The sequence below is a fragment of the Protopterus annectens genome, chromosome 2.part0, assembly GCF_019279795.1.
Source record: "Protopterus annectens isolate FY-2018-M chromosome 2.part0, PAN1.0, whole genome shotgun sequence".
Taxonomy (NCBI): domain Eukaryota; kingdom Metazoa; phylum Chordata; order Ceratodontiformes; family Protopteridae; genus Protopterus; species Protopterus annectens.
The window spans coordinates 1,304,910,786-1,304,932,468 of record NC_056728.1 but is presented as its reverse complement, the minus strand read 5'-3'; the positions used below and the strand labels follow the sequence as shown (position 1 = coordinate 1,304,932,468).

The window sequence follows — 21,683 nt, the reverse complement described above, 5'->3', positions numbered from 1 at the left end:
CAAGCTACAGGTCTTCATGTGTCAAAAACTATATTTGGACTTTCACAAGGGTTAAGTATCTGGTAAGACTAACCTACATTTCTTCCCAAAATAGTTCTCCAAATCATCTCTGAACCAGTCCATATATTTCTATGAGGCAGTGAGAGACCTTTAGACCGCAGATCAGCTGAAGTTTTGCCTGAGATAAGTGCATAAAGCTAAGAAGACTGAACAACCATTCATCTTCACTCCAAGAAGAGAAAAGCTTGTAGCTTTTAACCAAATCATTCCCAAGTGGTTGCTAGCCGCATCATGTTTTGCTATTAGATGCCTCATTGTGTATTGATAAATATTATGGCTGAAAGCCACTGTACCAGTGGCATGGCTTTTTCATACGCTTTATTCAGGAATGTATCCATGGCCGACATCTGTGCTGCGGCCATTTGATTGTCATTACACATCTTTACCAGGCATTAAAGCCTCAGCCACAACTCTGAGAGTTAGTATTTCTTTGATACCTCTGTACTTCAGGATTCAGACTTCTGAACCTCAATCATTTTGTTGTTGCCAGACTTCTTCTGCCCTGGTCAGCAGATATTTTCGTACTGTATCAGTTGATCGGTGAGCACATCCTCCTTGATGAGGTAGAAACACTGTACTCTGTCTTCATGTGCAGGGCAGTCCTTCCTCTAGCCTCAGTTCATGGAGTTCCCTGTAAGTTGGCAAGCACATACTTGAGTATTACTTATTAAAAGTGTAGGTGGGTATCACAGCTTCATTGTTAAGTCCTCTTGATTTGCATGAAGTTTGCTTAGTAGTGGGCTGGCGAGAACTGGTGGTCTCAGAGGTTAGATGCAGTTATCAGTGGCGGATCTAGGAATCTGCAAAAGGGGGGGCGCAGTCTGGTCAGTTGACTAGTGGTTGGTGGATCCAGAAATTTCCAGAACGGAGGGTACAGTCTGGAAAGTACACCAGTGTGAGGTGGAGGTGGGTGGAACACTGGCTGTGGAAGGGCTGTGGAAAGATCCTTAAGATGCTCTGACAGCACATATGAAAAGTCAGCAATATATATATTCTTTTGCACATCATTATGTGCTGGCTGTGGTAGTGGAGGTAGGTGATTCCTGCCTAGCATACAGCAAATTTACAGACAGTACCAACTATTGGTTACTTATGGCAGGTCACAGAGCTCTCCCATAATGACACAGTTTGCACATGTATTATGATGGCCTAGCAAAGAGTCCCAGTAAAGGCAATACCACCTCAGCAAGTAGCATGGCAAATGCAAACAACTTTGTAAGCAATAAAGGATTTCTGCAAAGCCAGTGAATAACTATGCAAACACACACACAAATGTAAGGAACTACATATTATGTGAAAAAAATTCGAAAAAGCAGGCAGAGCACTTTAAAGACCTTTCCTCTACTCAGTTTCCTAGAGATTGCTGAGAGATGATCTATGCCTGGCTTACAAGGCATCCACAAACCTCACACTTATGAATCTCCTACATACACGTAAGTCAAAGAGTACTGAAAATACAAGGTCTAGGAACCTGAATTTTGTCTGTGATTTAAACAGTACATGTTGGAGAGACAGATATGTGTCCCAGAGACTGATCCTCCTATGGAACAGGATTCCCATCCATGTGAAACTGAGTTTGTCTATTACCCAATTTAAGCACAACATCGACAAGTGGATGGGGGACAGGAAATTTGCACAGGGCCTGTCATCCATGTCCTTTATGGACAGAGGTGGCTTATAAATGCCTGATCCACAATGTCCTATTTGGATGCAGGACATCATTATTCTTTCAGAAAAACTTGGCTAGGCTTATAAAGCCCCCCCCCCCCCAAGTCATTAGCCTAGTAACAATCTATGAATACCTCAGTTCAGTTATATGCTGTTAAGAAAACAAATTAAATCACTGTAAAATATCACAGAGAAATATAACAACATCAACCTTAATGTCATGCAGTATCAAATATAAACCAAAAGCACATGCTTTGGGCTGAATCAATAAAAATTCCATTTAATTTGTGCAAAAAAAATAACACTTCCATTATGACAGGAAAAAACTGAATGTTCCAGGGACTGGAATCCCCAAACTGTATTTGCCAAAAAAAACCCAAAGAAAACACTTTTTAAATGTTTTTCCAAGGTTAAAGCCCCCCTGCACCCCATGATGTGGAGGTGAGGGGTAAGAACTCTATACCCCAAAACATATATATACCAACTCCATGATCACTGTAACTCAAACAAGGGTAAAATTCCTCAAAAGGTCATTGCTGGTAGAACTGACAGACAGTGATTTCCAATGGAGGTACTCAGACTGTCAGCGTGTTGAACTTTGGGCAACTGAGGCTCAAGACTTCAATTTTCGGCCATATGTAGGTCACTCGATAAAAGCTTTCCTCAGCAGAACACAAACATGTCATCTAACAGTTCAGGGCCAATCATTATTATTGACAAATAGCCCCCATACCCATTGCCTACTTGAAGTATCTGGTTTGACTCTTCTTGTATAAAAATAATGTATTAATGTGCATTTTGTTTCACAGACACAGTAATCACTACTTGTCTTCCAGGTTGTTTCACTCAAATACATCTCAGTCCTTCAAAGTTAGAATTACAACATCAAACAGCAGGGGCCAGTCATTTAATCCATGGACAGTTACCATACCCATTGCCTACCTGTAGTGTCTGCTAACATTAATGTAATTTTCACATAAACAGTAGTGACAGATTGCTTTATCCAAATAAACTTTACTCCTTCAAAGATAGAATTCAAAGCCAGAATTAAAGCAACAAAACATAAGGGACAATCATTTCATCCACAGACCAACTCCACACCTGTATTCTACCTAAAGTATCTACTTTGACCCTGACATGATTAAAAATAATAGTTTCATTAATACATTTTTGTTGCAAAGAATAAGTCACATCTTCTCTTCTAACTTGCTTCACCCAAAGACACATTAGTTTTGCAAATCCAGAATTACAAAAAATAAATGTTGGGTCAGTCATTTCATCTACATACAGCCTCAATGCCCACTGCCTATATACAATATCTGGTTTGGCCATTCTAGGATAACAATAATTAACAGTTTTGCAAAACAAGAATGCAGTAATGTAATATCAGTTTGTATTCAAGGTTGTTTACCCAAATACACACAAAACCATACTGGTCCATAAGAAGACAAAAGTAACATTCATCATTGAAATCACCACACCCAGTGACTACAGTGTCTTGTGTACAGAGACACAAAGTCATAAAATATCAAGACTTGCAGGCAGAAATGATAGCAATATGGAAGAAAGTTACCCAGACAGTCCCAATAGCAGTAGGAGCAATGTGTCTTATAAAAAAGAATCTTCAGTCGTATTTAGAGGTTTACTATTGAAATTGCGAACATCACTCGGTCAACTGTTGTATGGTCGAACGCATGAGGTCAGAAACACAGATGTCGAAGACTTTATAATCAATCGAGGTTAAACATATATCGAGGAACGGTTTTAACATGGGTCGAGGTAGGTGTACAGTATTATTCCCTACTACAACCATCTTCCCTACCTCGACCCATGTTAAAACCATTCCTCGATTGATTATAAAGTCTTCGACATCTGTGTTTATGCGCTGCTCGACCATATGACAGTCGACAGAGATGATCTCCAATTTCAATAGTAAACCGTATTTAGATATGTTACCAATACATGTAACTCCATATGAATTGATGGAGTCATTACTGGGCATATTGGAGGCACTATGAAGAGCATTTCTGGCTGACATCAAAGATTAAAACAATACTAATTTCATGAACTTTAATCGCTGACTTAGGAATGGGGTCCATTCCTATCATGGTATTAGAAACCCAAAAGATTTAGAGAAATTAAAAAAGACAGAAGCTGGGGATAAACCACATCGTTAGATGGGTATCCAACTAACAGAACTCATATAGATAAAGTAGGGGATTCCACCTCTACCAGCACAGCTGTTACTAGTGGTGTTCCATAAGGATCTGTGCTGGGTCCACTTCTGTTTGGAATCTATTTCTCAGAAGTTCAGGCGAAAATAGATGGCCTGTGGCATACTAGATTTGCTGATGACTGCAAACTGGGTGCAATCATTGAATCCCAAAACAAGGTCACCATACTACAAAAAGGACTTATGCAGACAAATGACTGGTGCCAAAGCCACGGAGTCAAAATTAAAAATAAAAATGTATTATCATCCCCTTCAGTAAACGTGAAGTCCCGGCAAATTACAACATTAAAAATACCCCCCTAAGTTCAAACCCAGTGGTGAGAGATTTGGGAACGTAGGTTAATAGCAGCCTTAACTTCGGTCATCACGTATCCACAGTGGTGAGGAAGGCCTTCTATGTTACCCATCTCATAAGCAAGGGAACAGCATCCAAAAAGAAGGGTTTATAACTCCTCTCTACTCGTTCCTCCCTTATAGATGAACCTCATCAGACACCTGCTGCTGCTGGAGAGACCTCAATGGTTTCTCACCAAGAAAATTCAAGGCCTTCATCACATGACCTATATGGACAGACTGAAGGTTCTGTCACTATACTCTGTATTGTATAGACTACTTAGAGGCAACTTGTGCCTGGCCTACAGAGTAGTCTCGGACCCTGCCTTAATGGAAATGCTACACATCCGCAAATCTTATGAGACAAGAGTTACTAACTCTAGAGACCTTAACCTAGCCTGCAACATAAACAGGACTTGCTGGAGAGACAGATACATCTCCCACAGGCTATCACTCCTCCAGAGCAAACTCCCAATGCAAGTAAAACAGAGCTCCTCAATGACTATTTAACTGTAACTTGGACAGTTGGATAAGAAACCATAAATTCATCCCGGGGGTTTCATATATGTCCCTCTTGAATAGGGGCAGTCGGTGCTGATCATAAATTCATATGCTAATACAGGTTATTTCTCTCGGTCTATGAAGGAACAAGGGTAAACCATGGCTAGGCTAGGCTTGTTTGTAAAATGCCCTAGTAACCTCCTATGATCCTATGAAATCCTGAACCTTGTGTTTTTGAGGTAAAGAACTTAACCATTATGCCAACTCCCAACCTCAAGTTTATTAAAGCCAATACTGTGCTAAAAGAGTTAAAACTTGATTTACAGAACACTGAAATGGTTAATGACATGTTACTTCTACTGTTAAAATTATTTTCCCAGTCTATGAGTTACATTTACTGCCTTCTGTGCTAACTTTAATGACTTTCCTTATGACTTCCTATGTTTCATTTTCTCAGCTACCCCAGATTTAGCTACAACATGCTAGAATCCTTCAGTCAACTCAGTTTCTCACTTTTGAATTAAATATTCTGTTCTTTTTTGTATTCCCACCAAAGTTAATTTTTTTATGTTGTCCCTTACAACTAAATTACACTTTTGCTCACTTTCCACTTGCACCATATCTCACTTTAAAACTTACACAAGCTGTACACATCATTACTTACACTTTGAAGAGAAAAAGATCTTTCAGTTTGCTATAATGGTCCTTGTTTTTCCATTCCTAGTTCTTCCACTCCAGTGTTAAAATCACTGATACAGCTGCAGCTGTTTAAATTAATGAATGTGGGAATTGTGAGCCACACTGAATAACAGCAATCTCATATGTGTTGCCAGTATTAAGGCTCTGAAACATGTAGAAAAGTAATTTAAATTGTCAAGGTAAAGCTAACACTTTCCTTAAGAAACTGTGCCATCTTTTCATCTTACTGGGAAGAGAAAGAATTGGCAGACAAATACAAGTAGCAATCATAACTCTCGACCTTCCAGCTACAAAATAAGGAACACTGTCCTTCATAATGTGGAACAAATAAAATGTCAGAGTATTTCAATAACAAACAGCTACGGCAATAACCAAACTTCTAAATAATCATGAGAATAGCGGTGATGGCAACCGAAAACTTACAGAAAGTGGGATTTCAAGGTGCCATAACATAGTTTAACACAACATCATAAGTGACAGAGTTAATGCCTCAGAAATAGACCAAAATGTTGTGTAGCCTGCAGCTGTCCTTCAAGTACCTTGTGCTCTTTTTTTTTTTCAGCTGTTCCTCAGACAAGCTTCTCTCGGTCTCACTGTCTGAAAGATTTGTAGTCATGATGGGAGATGCGTTAGAAGAGACACTCGGGATCTTAGGGTTATCAAGTCACCTGACTGGATACTCTAATTCCATCATGACTTGTGAAGCAAGATGGAAAAATAACTACTTGAAGGAAAATAAAGCTTCTGTGGTTTGAAATTGGAAAATGTACAAACAAATGAGGCTTAACTGTGTACCACTTTTGTTGTATATTTTCTGATTTCAACTGAGACAGTTAAAAAGCAATTTTTTATAACACTCTGTAAGGGTGCTTAAAAATTGGTTATATAGTTGGTGTGTGGTGTCATGTGTCAGCTGAAGATGTGTGCAGAGCTTTCAAGAAAAAGACTGAATTGTGATTGATAGAGAGGGTGAGCTCAATCATAGCACCAAGGAGGGCCTTCTTTTAGATTAACTGATACAACATGAATATTTCTTTTATCTTCCTATAATCTGGCAGTGAGCCTACTGGGGTAAAAGAACTTGTCACAGTTAAACTTCTGACCCAGTGTAAGCCAATGAGAGTGTTGAATGGTTTCTTGCTCCTGTTTGGCTGTTAAACCTTAGAAATCTTTGATGTTCTAGAGCCACTTAATTTTATTCTGCTGTGTCTATGGCTATCAAGTGACAAAGAATGCAGATGTAGGCAGCCTTCTGTTCACTTCGTTAAGAAAAATCTGAAGTGATGGAGTCAACACAACTGATAGTAACCCCTGTAATGAATACTGAAAACATGGAAAGGAAAACTATTATGTACTGTTATGGTGAGTATTTTACTCAGCTGTACTTTCTTCTGAGACACTTAGCACCATGATAGTAACAAATATTTTACCCAGTTAGGACAGGACAAACTTTAGTAGCCTTTTGATGAATGACTTCCTGTAGGAGCGCACCACTTAGATTTATTATTGACAGCAACAGTACTTGTGAGTTCTACCAAATTAAAGTACGTGTAAATATTTCACCTTGATATAGCCAATGAACTATTTTGTGCATTTTTCCCAAAGGCTTAGATCATTATAAAAATAAAACGCTGATAACGTTTATTCTAAGAAAATACTATTTAAAGCAAAATTAGCTGTACATGTCGGTAATAACTTAGGGAAAGTTTAAAGAAGTATCTATTAAACATATAAATCATTCAAACTAATTAATAAGGATAAAATACAAAACAAAAAAATATAAACAATTTTGAGAAAAAAATTCTAAATATTATTTTCTAATTACTTTCCTTGATGCATTAATTATTTTGTGAAATGACTGCAGTATTATCAACACAAATGATCCGGCCTATAAGTCTATCCTATTCATTTTATAAGTAATATAAAAAAAAGATTCTTTACCCACATTGGGTTAATGAAACATAATTATTCCACCTCCCTACTTAGAGTATATAGCTATATAACTATCAAATTATAAATCTACACACATTTAAAAGTAAATCAGATTTATAAGTATGTATAAAAATGACAAACTGTCTTGGACTTTTAAAAATTAATAGTTTTCTGTTTAGTTTTTTTTTCCGGTTATGTTGTGAATATTTATTATGCTGTCATTACATTTCTTATTTGAAACTTCTACAGTGTTTAAAACATCAACATTTATGTTTGCTCTATTTGTTATGGAATATACTGAGTAAATAATATTTAGAAAACAAAGTAATTCTATCGTATCTTTGTAAAAGCATCTCATAAATTAAGTTTCAGCATACCTAATAAACAATATTTTTTAGTTGAAAAGGTACAAGGCATTGTGTACTGCACGTGCTCTGTTTACAAAGAAGAAAATGAAGGCGTAGTGAATAAGGCTTTAGAATACAGTGCAGAAGGAAGCATGCAGTTACCCTACAGGTATGTAGTGACTATTAGGCAATAGGAAAGGTGCTTATGGAAATGTAGTTGATTTCTATTCCATACATACCTCTCAACTGTCCAGATTTTCACAGAATGTCCAGATTTTTGCCTCATATTTTTGGTTTGCTTGTACTAAAATTTGTAGTTTTCTGACAAATCACTGGCTTATCACTGAGGACTAAAGTGAGAAGATAATGGAAGACATTTGAGTTTTAGACGTCATCCTTCAGAAAATTCATGCTAATGCAAAACCTGTTATTCTGCCAGCTTTCTAAGTCTGTAAGAGAAATATTTAAAAAGTGTCCCCATTTTTGGGCCTTTATCCCCCTATTATTTGTGGCTTTGTCCAGATTTCTTGCTCGAAGAGGTTGAGAGGTATGATTCCATAACAGAAGGAACTGTATCAATGAATTGTTTCTTGCTTATTGAATCATTGACATTCTGTTGCATATTTTGCGCTCTGAAATAAATTGTCATCTTGTGATGCTTTTCTACATTGCAAAGTATGCATTTCCTCGGCTGTTTAATCTAGTCAATATTATTTCACTATACCTTCAATAATATTTTTGTTTTACACCTGTGGACCAGAACTGCTGACTACAGACTACATTCATTAATTAATATTTCCATAGGTAATGACAGTATGAGTATATGCTAACAGTAACATATATGATAAGAGAATATTACACCGATAAAAGATTTGCCTTTCCTATCTTCTCAGGACTAGTTATACTGTCTGAATTGGGATTTACTGTAATTGTAGGTATGGCCACTTGGTGGCAGCAGACACTGAATTATTAATAACCAAACAACTGATCACCTATTAGACTTTTAACCTGAGATTTCTGTATGCATCCTTCCTGAAACTATTTTTATTCCATCTTATTCATTAACATTGCAGTGCCATACATGCATTGTGCATACATACTTTGCACGTGGTTCAGACATGGGAAGAATTCATGGACAGAAATCATTGTAATGTCACTTGCACACTTCCCTCCTCCACATGTACAGGTGAAATGGATTGTGCAGAGCATACACTTCACCAATACTGTGTTAGTGAAGCTACCACTTGCTCTATTTGAACCAGTTATCCTGGGTGACTTGAGGTTCTTAATATGGAAAGCATTATTACCACACTACTATCAATATGTGAACTTTGCCACAAGGGGAGCAAATAGATTAGAGCAAGTGTATGCAAATGTCAAGCAAGCTTTCAAAACAGTTCTCCACCCACAGCTAGGCAGCTCAAATAACATTAATGTCTTGCTGATCTCAGCCTACAAACCCATGCTGCTAAGTGGAAAACTTTCCAGGAAACAAGTACATAACTATAAGGGCAAACCAAAAAACGTGGCTCACTAGCAAAATCTATGAGCTACTGAGAGCACGTAATGCTGCCTTCAAGTCTGGAAATAATGTTGCCCTGAAAGTTGCCAGGGCCAACCTGAACAAGGGAATAAGTGCAGCAAAATGTGCTCATGGGCTATAAATACAAAGACACTTTGCAGATCAAAAAGACCCTAGGTAGCTGTGGAAGGGCATCCAGTGCATTACTGATTACAAACCTCTGTTAACACAATTTATAGATTGTACGGACTTTCTAAACAAGCTTAACACCTTTTTCACCAGATTTGAGGAAACAAACAACACCACACCAAAGAAACTACCCATGGATGGGGGTGCCACACCGCAATGCCTCAACCTGGAGGCAGTCTGAAAGAAGCTAACAAAAGTCCACCCAGGTAAGGCAGCAGGTCCTGACATGATTCTGGATCGTGTACTCAAGGACTGTGCAGATCGACTGGCACCTGTCTTCACTGACATCTTCAACACGTCTCAGACAGGCTAGTGTGCGAAGATGCTTGAAGTCTGCCATCATCATTCCTCTGCCAAAGAAGTCATCCCCAGTCACATTAAATAACTACTGACCCATCGCACTCACACTGATGGTGATGAAATGCTTTGAAAGGATGGATCGCACTTACACCGGTGGTGATGAAATGCTTTGAAAGGATGGTCAAAGAGCATATATCATCTAGTCTGCCTGCATCATTTAATCCTTTACAGTTTGCTTACAGACTAAATCGCTCCACAGCAGATGCTATATCCCTGGCACTACATCATACTTTGAACCATCTTGAAGATAAAAATTGCTACGTATGTATGCTGTTCATATACTTCAGCTGAGCCTTCAACACTGTAATGCCACAGCAGCTGTTGTCTAAACTAAGTCAACTAGGCATAGAAAATACACTATGCAACTGGAACCATTCGAGTTTGCAAGAATCACTCACGATGCATCACCTTGAACACAGGGGTCCCACAAGGTTGTGTAATAAGTCCACTTCTCTTCACAATACTAACCCATGACTGCTTTGCAAAATATCAGACAAATCACATCATCAAGTTTACCGATGCTACCACCATGATCAGCCTTATTAGAAATCATGATGAGGGGGCATACAGGGAGAAAGTTAACCAACTCAGCATATGGTGCACAGACAGTTACCTAGTACTAAATGTTGACAAAACAAAAGAAATCATTGTTGACTTCAGGAGGAAGCAACTGTCCCACATAACATCACCATCAGTGGAAAGGGTAAAAAGCACCAAATTCCTAGCGGTGCACATCTCAGATGACCTCAGCTGGGCAATAAACACCTCCAGCCTTTTAAAGAGAGCCCAGTAACATCTCCACTTCCTTCGGAGACTACGCAGAGCAAACCTGTCCTCCCACATCTTCATAACCTTCTACAGGGCCACGATCAAAAGCATACTGACTAACAACATCACGGTCTGGTATGGAAAGTGCTCATACACAGATCACAAGGCATTAGAGAAGGTTGTAAAGCAGGCCAGGAAAATCACAGGCTCAAACCCCCAGTCCTTACAGGACCTTTACTCTTGCAGATGCTATGGCAGGGTCTTGAAACTGATAAGGGACAAGTATCATCCTGTACATGGAATGTTCCACCTCCTGTCTTCAGGGAAATTATACAGAAGCATCAGGCATGGAACATCAAGATTCAGGAATAGTTTCTTTCCCCAAGCGATCAGACTGTTAAACAACTAACCTTAACAAAGTCAACACTCCCTCAGTTGGTAAGAACATCATAAGTGCAGTATAATTGTCTTTACTGTTGTAGATTTAAATTATTCTATTTATCTAAGTTATGCAATCCGAACTAAATTATTATTTGCACAAATACGGGAACTGTGAATTGTGCTATGCTGCTTTTCTGTCTTAAAAATTGTGGTGGGTAAGTTATGTATGTATGTATTTATATCTGTACTGTCTGGAATTTTTTTTGTTATATACTTCCTTCACCCTCTTGTAAAATCTGTTTTCAATGCCCATGAGCCTGAAGTAACGAAATTTCATCCCGTGATACATTGCATTTGTTGATCTGAATGACAATAAAGTTTACTTTGACTTTGACTTTGAGTTTTACGTTTTATTGATTGTTCTGACCTTTGCAAGAAAGGTATCTGAGTTGCAAGCTCTTATGGTGAGTTAACCCTATCTCATATTCCACAGGAACAGGGTTTCTTTAAGAACTAATCTTTCTTTTATGTCTAAAGTGGTATCCGAGTTTACTTTAAGCCAAATATCCATCTCCCCATTTTCTTTCTTGAACCTAAAAATGAGGGAGAAAGGATACTCCATAACTTGGATGTCCACAGACAAGTCAGATACTATCTTGACAGAACTAAGTCTTTCAGATTTTCAGATCAGTTGTTCATGTCTTTTGAAGGTATTTAGAAGGACAACCTGTGTCAAAGCAAACTATTTCCAAATGGTTATCTAATGCTATTACCTTTTGTTATACTCAAATTATTCCAGGCAGGGTCAAGGCCACTCTACCAGGGACTTGGCTTCATCTGTGTTTTTTTGGAAAGCATTGTATTCCAGAGTACTCTAAAAGCAGCAACTATATCCTGTATACATAATTTTACAAAGGAGTGTAGGTTCAAAGGTGTTTACTTGGCTAACAACCACAAGGGCCTTTTAAGCCTAATTATGCATCCCAAATCTCTGACAAGTTCTCATATACTTGATAAGTGCAGTTAGGGGCTTGAGAGATGAACAATTTACAAGCCGCCTGTGTCTATTAGAGGCATAAGGGCCAAACCAGGGATGCATTTCCTGTTCCCCATCCAGTTGTCCGAGTTGCACTTGAATTGGGTTAGGGTGGAACTCTACCTCACAAGGATGGAGATCCTGTTCTAGTGAAAGAGTAGTCCCTGGGATACATTCCTGTCTCTCTAGCAGGTTTAAGTCTTTAGAATGGATAATTCTAGTGCTGTTTGTTTTGTGGATATGCAGGATGGCTGTCAAAGTGGGGTGTGACAGTGCCTTGTATGCCAGGTATAAATCTCCCCCTCAACAGCCTGTAGGAGACAGAACACAGGGATAAGCCTTGAGGCAGTCTGCATAGGACATGTTACTTATACCCTATATTTTTTAGTGAGAAACCTCTGTGGACTTTCCAATTGTTGGATATGCCTAGTTAGGTACATACCAAAGGGGTCCTTTTAGTGAATGATAAATCTGATGAATGCCGAATACAGTGGAACAGTGACTTCTGTGGGCCTATATGCCATATCTTCTTTATAAGTTGCACAACATAGAATGATTTCCTCACTACTGTAGAAACGTGATGGTTAAAGGCTAGATTACTGTCTATGTGTGTCCACATGTTCCTGACTACTAGGTCAGCTCTTAGGGGCGTGTTGTCGGTATGATAGTTACCAGGGTGGATAATGTCCTGAAGGATATTGTTATGTATTTCTTGACATTTGGTTTTAGTCCATGGCTCTGACACCAGTTATTTGTCTGTGTCAGCACTTCCTGGAGGACATTTGTATTTGGTGGGGGATTCAGTGACAGCTTGTAATTTGCAATCATTTACAGATTTAGTCAGCCAGAGGCCATTGACACTAGCTTTGACTTTAGAGAAGTAAATACTAAAAAGGAGCAGTCCCATGGCCAATCTGTGAGGGACTCTATTTGTAATTTTGTAAATGTGGACTCCCAGTTCTAACTTCCTGGGTCCTGTTTGTGAACCAGCTGGCTATCCACTGGGTGACATAAGGGTTTGGACCTAACCTCTTCAGTTTGTCAACAATGCCCGAGTTATGTATTGTGTCAGATGCCTTGGCCAGGTCATGGTAGGCATTATGAACCATTTTGCCCACATTCATTGCTTTCGTGACCTTCTCAAAGAAGTCCACCAGGTTGAGTAAGCATGACCTGCCCTTGATGAAACCAGCTTGAATTGGGTCCAGTGTCTGGAGGTTTCCTTTGTCATTATTGATCATTTCCATGATAATTCTTTCCATGGCTTTTCTTACGAGACTAGTGAGACATATGGGACTGTAGTTTCCAGGGTCTGTAGATGGCCCATGTTTGTGCAGAGGGATGATTGTTGCTGTTTTCCATTCATGAGGCATGAAGCCTGTTTGGATGCTACAGTTAAATAGCAATTCCAGAGGACCTTATAGATCATGTTTCATGCTTTTTAGAAGGGCCCCTGGGATATTTGATGGTATTCCCTGAGGGAAGGTCGAGGGGGAGAGAGGGGTAAAGTTGGAGCTCAGTTTTTCCGCCAGTAGGTTTGCTATGTCTTCTGGCTTAGCATTGGTGGCTTTGTTAAGAATGAGCTCTGCACACAATTATGTATTGCCTTTAAGGTTGCGGACATAGCTAAAGAAAGCCTTGTAGTTGTTCTTGGCCTGAGAGGCCAAATTTGCAACAAATTTTGCTTTGGTAGACTTTAATTGCCCTTGGAGTTTTTCATTTGGTTTGATGAGAGTGCTTTTATCCTGCTGGGTCCTGCATCTTCTGATTTTTGCCATGATTTTCTTCCTTCTGTTATACAGCCTATTGATGTTGTGATTCGACAAGGATGGCTTGTTTTCTGAGTTAGTTCTGTACTTCTTCAACGTACTATAAGCTTGATTCCTTGTCTAGGTCTAGATTAGGCTTTGCTAGGACTATTCTCCAGGGGCTCCTGGATTGATGCCCTTCTGTTCATCTGTTGCAGTATTCATAACATGAGGGAGTTCTCTGCCATAGGTGACCCAACGTCAGCCAGTATACAAAAGACTTCACTACTGTAGGGTGCACGGTATATCACACGTAGGCTGATATCGGACATCAGCCATAAAAGTGATGTACGCTTGCACCATCCTCAGAACTTCTCTGCTGCCACATCCGAAAGCCAAATTCCAATGTACGGTCTGACTCTGAGTCGTTTGCTATTCTTCTGAATTCAGATAAGTGCCCCCATTGGGGAATTTTTTGACTTTTGCAACTGTCTTTGGTTAGGGTTCATGTCATCCAAGAGGGGCAACCACCAATGTGGATGACAAAATTCCACACAAGTGTAGCCACCCCCACTGCCTTTTCTGCTTACCCACAAAAACTGCTCTAATTGTCAGGCTTTTGTCCCAAAGACTTTACATTGATGATTATCCTCCATAGCTGTCTACCTTGCGAATCAGCGCTTGAAGCTGCTAGCAAAAAGCACAATGGAGGGATCCCAGGGACTTGAAGCTGAGTCCTTAAAGTGGAAGGCCAAAAAACAGAGATCCAAACCTTCTGTTGTGCCTCTGGATAACAATATCTCTCTTGAGGTGGAAGACAGCTCGGAGATATCTCAGATCACAGCTCATATTTGCAGGCTGAGCCTGACATCCAGGTCGCCTTGGATCCAAGCATTAGCATGTCCACAGAGGCCGAGCAGGCTCCGTGTCAGATGTCTGAGGTGAACCCTGGCTTATGATTATGCAAGGCCCTAAGGGGATTTCAAAGATCCTTGTTAGGGAAGGGGTAGATTTCGACCTGAATGAATGTAGGCCTACGTCAAGCCTTCCAACCCTACATAAAGCAGACCTGCCTGGGGAAAAAAAAACAAGCTTTTATCTCCTCCAAAAGAACCTCTTAGCAACTGGCAGCAATTCAACCAGTGCCTTTTCAATGCCATTATGCCACTTAGGCCTCCTCTGGGTTTTACAGCCCCCCCCCCCAGTTCTGTCTCTCCACTTAAAAGAGATAGGGGAGACAATACATCTGAGGAAGAGGCATCTTCAGAGGATGAATCCCTAGCTTACTCCTCTCACATCCCTTCCCCCTTGGATTATGCTTCCCCTGAAGAGGAATCAAATGGCACAGACTCACCAGTGGAAGATCTGTCCTTTGGAGAGACCCTAGCTAAGATGAGAGACCACTTTAAATGGGATAGCACCCAAGTGTCTGAAGTACAAAAAAAGATACTATGACCAATTACAGGTGGAATCACCTAGCCCATCAGCTATCCCTCCTGTCTTGCCTGCCTTTCTCGATGCTTTTGCTTCAGCTTTACAGGCACCAGATTCCCAGCCACCTGCCCCTAAAAAGCCAGACCGCATCTACAAGGTCCCAGAGGACTGCAAGTTTCTCTTCAGGTATTGTTCTGCAGACCCTTCTATAATTTATGTGGCTTCTGACAAGCCTTCAGAATTGCTGCCCTTCACTACACTCCTATCATCTGATAAGGATTGCAGGATCCTGGATAGACTTGGCAAAAAAAGTATACACTTCTACCACTCTAGCATTCCAGCCCATAAATTACCAAATACATATGACTAAATTTGTACTGGAGCTCATGTTCCAACTTTAACATGTAATTGCAGGGCTACCTGACTCAAAAAATAAAACTTGGCTACTTCTTAGCTTGGTGCTTCTTCTCAAGTAGCATGTCACTCCATAAAATGCGGCTATGATGCTGCAGAGGCTTCTTCCAGAGCAGCTTCCTATGGATCAGTAATAATAAGATTTTCTTGGCTCAGACTTCAACCTTTACCTGAGGTAATAAAAGCCCAATTTATGGATGCTGCTTTCGACAATTTTGCCTTGTTTGAACCTGTAGCTGCTAACCTGTTCAAATCATTGCAGGAAAAGGGTAAGGAACTGCAGGAATTGAAACATATTTTTCTTTCCCCAGTACCCAAGTTCCAAAGAAATTACCTTGCAAAGCCTGTATTTGTGCTTTGACATTCCCATACCCAGAACCAAAAAAAGTGACAGGAGACCATGGCAGCCTAGGGCACCACTTGGCAACCCAACCACCTAAGTGGCCCTTTCCAGACATGCCATCCTCTCTTTGACTGCTTTCCCCCTCCCACCCACATCCCACTTCCCCAGCGCCTACCCCTATCACTTCCAGCCTGGGAAAGCATAACTCAAGATGTCTCGGTCTTCTCAGTCATTCAAAAAGGGTACTTCATGGTGTGGGATCAACTGCCCTCCTTCAGGGGCATCCCTCAACCTCCCAGGGAATAACTTGCCTTTTTTCCAAAAGCTCTGTCAGAATTATTGAACCAAGGGACCATTCAGAGTGTCCCCAAAAACCAAACAGGCAAAGGATTTTATTCCACGTTGTTCCTGGTACCCAGGAAAGAAGGTCCCTGGAGACCCACCCTCAACCTGTCACATATCAATACCTTCTTAAAAGTACCCACCTTCCACATGCTGACCCTCCAGACTCTGTTCCACTCATTCTGTCCCAAGCCTTCATGATTACCCTGTCTATCAAAGATGCATATCTGCTCATTCCCATTCATCCCAACTACAAAATGTTTTTGCGCTTCTCTGCATCATCGTGTCATTTTCAATTCTGTGCCTTACCGTTTGGGCTTTCTGCCGCACCCAGAGACTTTGTCAAATGCCTTGCTCCTGTGATTGCCCACTGCAGACTTAAGAGTAATACACATCTTTCCGTATCTGGACAACCTTCTCCTTCTGGCTCCTTCCACAGAGGAGTTGGAATGAAATGTTGCCTTTACCATCAATCTTCTACAAAATCTGAGGTTCAGCATAAACTTAAAAAAATCAGTTCTCACCCCTTCACAGGATCACATTTTTCTGGGATGCAGGATACAAACAGATCCAATGAGGACCTCTTTCATCCCACACAAAAGATACAGGACCTCTACTGTTGCTTCCAAAACATTCTACCGGTTTACCACCTTACAGCCAGAGAGTTCCTCAGGGTTTTTGGCCTCATGACATCCACCTTTCCCACGATCCCCTTAGCCAAATCCACATGAGAAAATGGCAATGATATCTAAAATCAGTTTGGATGCAACACCAGCACCCCTTACAATTACCCATTCCCCTCATCCACAGTCTGAAGATGGAACATCAGTGGTGCATACTTCAGTGTCACTAAACCCAGGACTACCCTTACAGTATCCTGCCCCTTGTCAAGAGATCTGCACAGATGCCTAAGACATAGTTTGGGGAGCAAACTTTGGTCACATAAAAGTACAAGGGATCTGGTCTCCCTCCATACCTCTCAACTATCCAGATTTTTGCAGAATGTCCAGATTTTTGCCTCATATTTTTGGTCTGTTGCTCTTAAAATATGTGTTTTCTGGCGTTTTGTGGCAAATCAGTGAGGACTGAGTTAAATAATGCCAAGCATTTGAATTTCAGACTTCATATCCTTCAGAAAATGCATGGTAACACAAGACCTTTTATTCTAGTAACTTTATAAGTTTATAACATAAAAATTGTCCCTATTTTTGGAGCTTTGTCCCCTCATTATTTATGGTTATGTCTAGATTTTTTTGTGCTAAGAAGTTGAGAGCTATGTCTCCTCTCAGTTGAAGGAACACATCAATGTAAGGAAAATGAGGGTCCTGCTATTAGCCATGCAAACTTTCTACCCCTTATTCCAGCCAGGACCTCTAAAGTTGTTCACAGACAATATGAAAGTCCTCTGGTATGTGAACAAACAGGGGGGACTAAATCCTATCTGCTATGCACATTGGCTCTTCAGGCTTGGGAGCTGGCATTAAACTTCCAGGTAACCCTTCAGGCAGTGTACATCTCATCCTCTCAAAATTGTATGACAGATTACTTGAGCAGGTCTCAAACACCATCCCATGAATGGATGCTACAAAAGGATGTGTTTCTAGACATTGTCCACCAGTGGGGTATTCCTCAAACAGACCTTTTTGTGTCCCTCATGAACAGACAACTTCCACAGTTTTGTGCCAGAGAGACCCATCTTCTGGTATGAAAAGTGAATGCCCTCTCTTTCTCTTGGAAGGGAATGCTTCTATATGCGCCCTTCCCCTCATACCAAAGGTTCTGTACAAAATTCAGCAGGGCAAACCAAAAATCTTGCTGAGGACCCCTTTTTGGTCAAGACAGTACTGGTTCCCTCTTCTCCTCCATTTAGCCAAAGGCAGTCACCACAAGTTAACTCATAGAGTGGACCCCTCCTCATACAAGACAAAGGGACCCTTATCCATCCCCACTTGACCACTCTTCAGTTGACATGTGGGTGATAGGGTACTGATCCCTTTCAGACACCTGTTCTCTGAGGACATGCTCACAGTCCTGCAGGAGGGCTGGAAACCAAATACCAGAAAATCATACTTGCAAAATGGAAGAGATTTTCAGTGTGGTTGAAACAAAATCAGAGCCCATTAACAGTGGAAACTCCCCTGGTTTTGACTTATTTGTAAGAATTGCTCAACACTGGTTTGGCTTACTCTTCAGTAAAAGTTAATATGTCAGCCATATCTGCCTGTCTGCCTCTGTCTCCCCCCTTAGCTAGCAGATTTAAGGCAAAACTATTTCTTGAAGGCATCCTTCACATTAGGCCACCCAGGAAACCTGTTCTGCCTCCCTGGGACCTTAGCTTTGTTTTGGAAAAGCTGAATCTCCCACCCTTCGAGCCAGCTTCATCAGCTTCTCTTCAGCACTGTTCCTGGAAAACTGTGTTACTCCTAGCTTTAACTTCAGCCAGAAGAGTGTCCGAGTTACAAGACCTTATGATATCTCTACCTTTTCTGGTATTACACAGAGACAGTTTCTCTCTGTACACAAACCCCCTCATTTATGCCCAAGGTAGTCAATTACCTCTCTCTAAATCAGTCCATACACTTACCTACCTTTTCCTTTCTCCCCAGAACTCTAGTAAAAGAGTCCTCCATACCTTACATGTCCACGGGCAACTTAGATTTCATTTGGATAAAACCAGGGCTGTTAAAAAGTCAGATCAGCTTTTTATTTCTTACCACCCCAGGGATCTGGAGCGGGCTGTGTCCAAGCAGACCGTTTCCTCTTGGATTTCCAAGACTATTTCCTTCTGCTATACTCACCATGGTAAGACTCTTCATTCCCCTCTTAGGGCTCTTTCTCCCAGGGCTTTTGCTTCATCTGGGGCCTTTTTCAAGAGATTGGACACTAACTCAATTCTTGAAGCAGCTACATGGACCTCAGTCCATACCTTCACCAAACACTATAATCTTAATCTAGAGCAGGAGTGTCAAACCTTTTGGCTTGCTGGGGCCGCATTGAGTGAACAGAAATGGTCTTGGGGCCGCATATAAAATATATCATATAGTTAACTCTTTCGTTGCTCCGGAAGACCACAGTCGACCTCCTGGCTGTACTGTAGGTGCATTTGAACAATGAATAAATGTAATAAATGCCTAATATTTGCCTTAAAATTCTAATTCTCATTCTAATTCTAATTCTCTAATCTAACAGTTAACTCTAACATCTTAGTTAATATATATATGTTTTTTTTTTACAAATATACAGATATTCACTACAACACTAGCATTTCTCACTGGGAAAACCATTCCAGCAGTCCAACTACGTAAAATGTCAACATCAGCAGTCCTACAATACTATAATCCACAAAAATAAGCCAACAAATTTGCAATAAAGTAAAGAATTCACATTACTGACTTAATAAAACAATTCTGAATAAGCTACAAGAGGGTCTCACCCAAACAAATAACTGGTGCCAGAAATATGGCCTTAAGCTAAATGCTAAATGCCAAAAAATGCATCATCATCCCCTTTGAGGAGAGTCCCCACAAATTATCACATTAATAACAATGTTGTAACGACACAGTCATATGGTACTTGGGCACCCAGGTTGATACAAACCTGACTTTTGACCACCACGTTGTCTCCATTGTAAGGAAAGCTTTTTACATGGCCCACTTCATTAGTAAGGGTATCTCATCCAGGGACAAGGAGGTCATAACAACCCTGTATTCTTCCTTTACAAGAGCCATTATTGAGTGCAGTGCCCCTTTGGCATGTGCCTCAGCAAAACACCCTGCCAAAACAAAGACTACAACCATTTCTGACAAAAAAGGTCAAAGGACTAAGTTCACTTAGTTATCCAAACAGACTAAAAAGCTTCTTGCTTTCCTCTGTCTCTCACTGGCCCCTATAAATTTCATCATTGGCTTGCTTTCCAGGCTAAGAAAGATCCTGCCTTAAGAGACTTCCTCTACATCAGAAATACTGGTTATACTTAAAACGCTCACTACAAAGACACTGCAACATAAACAAGCCACTTTTTATGGACAGGTTCTTGACACAAAAACCATCAATTTCTGTAAAAAGCTCCTCTCATTATCAAACAATGTAGTTCAGCAACACGATGGCTGGATGGATAGCCATAAATGCAGTCCTTGGGTAAGTAGCATAGCCTTCATCAAACCAAATGGAAAATCCACATACTAACCTTTCCCAGCTGGATGGCTAAGATCTAATATTGGTTACTCAAGTCTAGTTGCCCAAGAAGAGGGGCATGTTTAACTAAGAATTCCATTTGCAAAATTATATTTAGTATACATATTAAATCTCTCTTACACACACACACACACACACACACACACACACACACACACACACACACACACACACACACTAAAGCCCCTATTTGTAAAATAGGCAACCTCAGTAATCACATGACACCCACTCACTGAATGAAATTGTCTGGAAATCAAAATATCTGAAAAAAAAATCATAATAGAGATGGATTCATCCATGTAATTTCCCACCACCAAAAGGACCATCAATAAATCAACAAACAACTGCTCGGCAAAAAGTAAATCAATAAGAAAACCATAAACTATAATGCTACATACTGGTGTAAACATATAACTTGTGTTAATCACCAGGTTTATCCATACCAAAAGATTGTTTCAGAGTTTTGTCCTAAAAACTTAAATCATTGATATTTGCCTTGTTGTAATTATAACTGTAAAAAAAATGTTTTTAAGTTTATTCTGAACCTCTAAACAATAAATCCGATAAGTAGAACAAAAAGTAAATATCCAAGGAAGGAAGAACGTGGATGCAAGCCAAAATAGCGTAACAAAATTTAATCACCGCTTTCATCCAGAGACTTCTTCAGAATACAAGTAACAAACACATGAATTACTACTTATATAGTCCATGGTTAATTGATTAATTACTGACAATAATCCAATAAAAGTAAAAGGCGAACAATACTTATTCGTTAAAAAATGCTTTAGAAACAGTCTTGTCAATATCTAATTTAGCATCCCTTAAAAAACATTTAATATTAATAGTTTCGTTGAGCCCTGGATGCTTGTCAGACTTCAGTCTGATCTGCCATAGGGTTTCCCTTTGCTCAACGAATTTTTTAAAATCACCACCCCTCAAATCACTTTTACAAACTTCTATTACAGAAAATACAAATTTCTTAAAATTGTGACAGACCAATGAATGCTTAAATAAGGCGTTATTCTCATCGTGAACTTTGATACTATACAAATGTTCACAAATTCTTGTTTTCAAACTTCTGGTCGTCATACCGACATAAAAGCGGACATGAGATACAGGAACTAACATAAATAACTCCTGCGGTATTACAATTAACATGTTCTGGAACTTCAAAAGTTT

At 40.0% G+C, this 21,683-nt stretch overlaps 1 protein-coding gene across 1 annotated transcript in view; it reads left to right on the top strand.

Moving 5' to 3' along the window:
• The window catches only part of NSUN7 (NOP2/Sun RNA methyltransferase family member 7), a 1,092,683-nt gene that overhangs the window by 945,208 nt on the left and 125,792 nt on the right, over positions 1-21,683 (top strand). Inside the window, exon 10 of the mRNA XM_044061490.1 lies at positions 7,825-7,942. Coding sequence (XP_043917425.1) covers positions 7,825-7,942 — 118 coding nt within the window. The remainder of the gene's footprint in view (positions 1-7,824; positions 7,943-21,683) is intronic.